Raw genomic sequence first — 2934 nt, 5'->3', positions numbered from 1 at the left:
TTTCGCTTAATCAGTTTGAAATAAAAAAGTAACTGTCACGACTCTGTATCATCACCGAATTTTAAGTAAACACATGACAAATCGTCTGGTGGAGGGAGGAGAAGGTCGATTGCAACGTCCGTTTGCAAATGTTGACGAGAAGGGTTTCTCATGACATACGTTGATGAGACGCTGGCTTGTCATGGCACACGCCTTCAACACATGTATATAAATAGGCTTCCAATGGCACACGCCTTCAACACATGTATATAAATACGCTTCCAATGGCACACGCCTTCAACACATGTATATATTTTCGTGCCATCTGAAACAAGGCCACACGGTATTTTGGATAAGTAACAATGGTGAACGAAATAGGATCCGAGAGGCCCCTTCTGGAATGCCTTGAGTTTTATATGAAACTCGCTATTGCTCTAGTTGCGTTGGTGGGGGCATGGAGCTTCTTCGTCAAGGGAAGAAACAGGAAGCTGCCCCCGGGACCGTTCCCTTTGCCCATCATCGGAAATCTCCATCTGCTGGGACAGCTTCCACACCAAGCACTGGCCGCTCTTTCTCTCAAATTCGGGCCTCTTATGTCGCTTCGCCTCGGTTCTGCTCTTACATTAGTAGTCTCTTCACCAGATATGGCGAAGGAGTTTCTGAAGACACATGATCTGCTTTTTGCTAGCAGACCTCCATCCGCGGCTACTAATTATTTTTGGTATAATTGCACTGATATCGGTTTTGCTCCGTATGGGGCTTACTGGAGGCAAGTGCGTAAGGTGTGCGTTTTACAGTTGCTGAGCTCCAGACGCTTGGATTACTTCCGCTTTATAAGAGAAGAGGAGGTCTCTGCTATGATTCATTCTATTGCTCATTCAGATCATCCTGTAAACATTAGCAAAATCGTGTCAACCCTAATGACTGACATAATGTGCAGGATGACCTTGGGTACAAAGTATTCTGACCAAGACTCTATTGGCGGTAAAGGAATCAATTCAGTGATCCAGGAAAGTTTTGTGCTAGCCGGTGCCTTTAATGTTGGCGATTATATACCACTCGTGGCCTGGATGGATCTACAAGGTCTCAACAGACGCTTCAAGGAAATACATCGAATACAAGACGAGTTGCTAGAGAAAGTAATAGAGGAACACGTTGCCCAGAATGACCCCAACGTCACGCGAGATCTGGTAGATGTTTTGCTTGCAGCTTCTGCAGATAAAGATATGGAGCCACAAATTACACGAGATAATATAAAGGCCATCCTCTATGTACGTAAAAATTGCACGTATTATGAATTGCAGTTTTTAAAGGTTAGAAAAGGTAATTACTTAGTATGTTAGAGTGGGTTAAAATGAGGGATAATTAATTTTTAGTCAAGTTTTACTTAAAGTTAAGTCTAGTCAAGTCATCTTTTGGGTAGAGTTATATGCCTTATATTTCCTCAATATATAAATATGCTGATTTTCACTCTGAAAAAAAAATCTTTTGGGTAGAGTTGAATTTAGTTGAATTTATGCCTAATTTTAACTAAATAGTTACTTAAAAAAAATTAAATACCTTTAATAATCAAATTTGTGTGATCAATAAAAAAAAGTCACCACTTTTTTATTTCTGTGTGATCAATAAAAAAAATCACCATTCATATTATTTTTATTTGTGTCGATTATTATATTTGTTCTCTCTGCCTTTCCAATATGATGCAGTATGGTGATTCTGATATCCTTTTGAAAAAGAATAGCAATTATGATCACGTGATACTCTATTGATGTCATGATGATAAGTATGATGGCAGGATATGTTGGGCGCTGGCACGGATACTTCATCCACCGCCATAGAGTGGGCAATGTCCGAATTATTGAGGAACCCGCCGCTGTTAAAGAAGGTTCAGGACGAGCTGGAACGTGTTGTTGGAATGGAGCGCATGGTGCGTGAATCTGATCTTCCTTCTCTCCCTTATTTACAAGCTGTCGTGAGAGAAACGCTTAGACTCTATCCATCAGCGCCGCTTGCTCTTCCCCACTTATCCATGGAAGCCTGCAATGTGTTGGGCTATGAAATTCCCAAAAACACTCACGTTTTGGTGAATCTTTGGGCGATCGGAAGGAACCCAAAGTCGTGGGAGGATGCTGAAAGGTTCGTGCCTGAGAGATTCATGAATGGCTGCTCCCTCGATGAAAAGGTACGTAACTGCGAGTGGATTCCGTTTGCAGCAGGGAGGAGAGCGTGCCCGGGAGAGCAACTGGGAATGCTTCTTGTTCAATTTCCAATGGCGCAGCTATTGCACTGTTTTGACTGGACACTTCCCGATAAGATGAATGGGCAGGAACTGGACATGTCCGAAAAGTTTGGAATCACAGTGGGCAGAGAACATGATCTCTCCGCTGTGCCAACCCCTCGCCTGACGGTTGTACTGTAATTTGTATGGCAGACTGTCTACCTTAATTTAGACTCCGATCACGTAGAAACGGTATAAATAAAAGTTCTAATATTAGTATTGGTCTGGACTGGTATTGCATTGAAAGTAACGACTGCAATAGCATAAAATAATTTGGAAGTGTGCCTCTTGTGGTTGAAGAAATAACCACCCTACGTACAAAAGAGGGGAAATCCGTACTATGAATCTTTATTGTATGTAAAGTTCGTAAATGTTTGTATATTTAGTATAGGGGTGTGTATTTTGGTTTATTAAAAAAAGAAAGTGTGTACTTTGGAATTTGAAATTGGGGTTTTAGAATTTTAGATACCGCTATTATGATTTTTATTGAATGAAAAGTTTGGTAGAGAATGCACATATATTAATTAGCTTAATAAAGTTTTAATGTCTGGTAACATATTATTAATGTCTGGTAACATATGTTTTAATTAATTTGTATTAGTAATGGGTATTATGAATTTTTATTGAATGAAAAGTTTGGTAGAGAATGCACATGTCTATTTTCATAATTATATTAA

At 40.0% G+C, this 2934-nt stretch overlaps 1 protein-coding gene across 1 annotated transcript; it reads left to right on the top strand.

Moving 5' to 3' along the window:
- The first annotated feature begins 341 nt into the window (after positions 1-341).
- Positions 342-2651, top strand: LOC149214490 (cytochrome P450 71AU50-like). The gene is made up of 2 exons (XM_089392319.1): positions 342-1250; positions 1775-2651. Exons 1-2 carry the CDS (start codon positions 342-344, stop codon positions 2396-2398), a joined length of 1533 nt encoding a protein of 510 aa, XP_089248445.1. The 3' UTR covers positions 2399-2651.
- The last annotated feature ends 283 nt before the right edge of the window (positions 2652-2934 follow it).

The sequence above is a fragment of the Pinus tabuliformis genome, chromosome 1_1 (assembly GCF_031772625.1).
Source record: "Pinus tabuliformis cultivar Carrire ecotype Pingquan chromosome 1_1, CPIR1, whole genome shotgun sequence".
In the NCBI taxonomy this organism is placed as follows: domain Eukaryota; kingdom Viridiplantae; phylum Streptophyta; class Pinopsida; order Pinales; family Pinaceae; genus Pinus; species Pinus tabuliformis.
Note: the sequence above shows the minus strand (reverse complement) of the source record. Positions and strands in the feature narration are given on the sequence as shown.

Bases quoted from the DNA above. Each gene is read 5' to 3' on its own strand.
- LOC149214490 (XM_089392319.1), top strand. From the start codon at position 342: ATGGTGAACGAAATAGGATCCGAGAGGCCCCTTCTGGAATGCCTTGAG. The intron at 1,251-1,774 runs GTACGTAAAAAT...GTATGATGGCAG, and splicing joins ATATAAAGGCCATCCTCTAT to GATATGTTGGGCGCTGGCAC.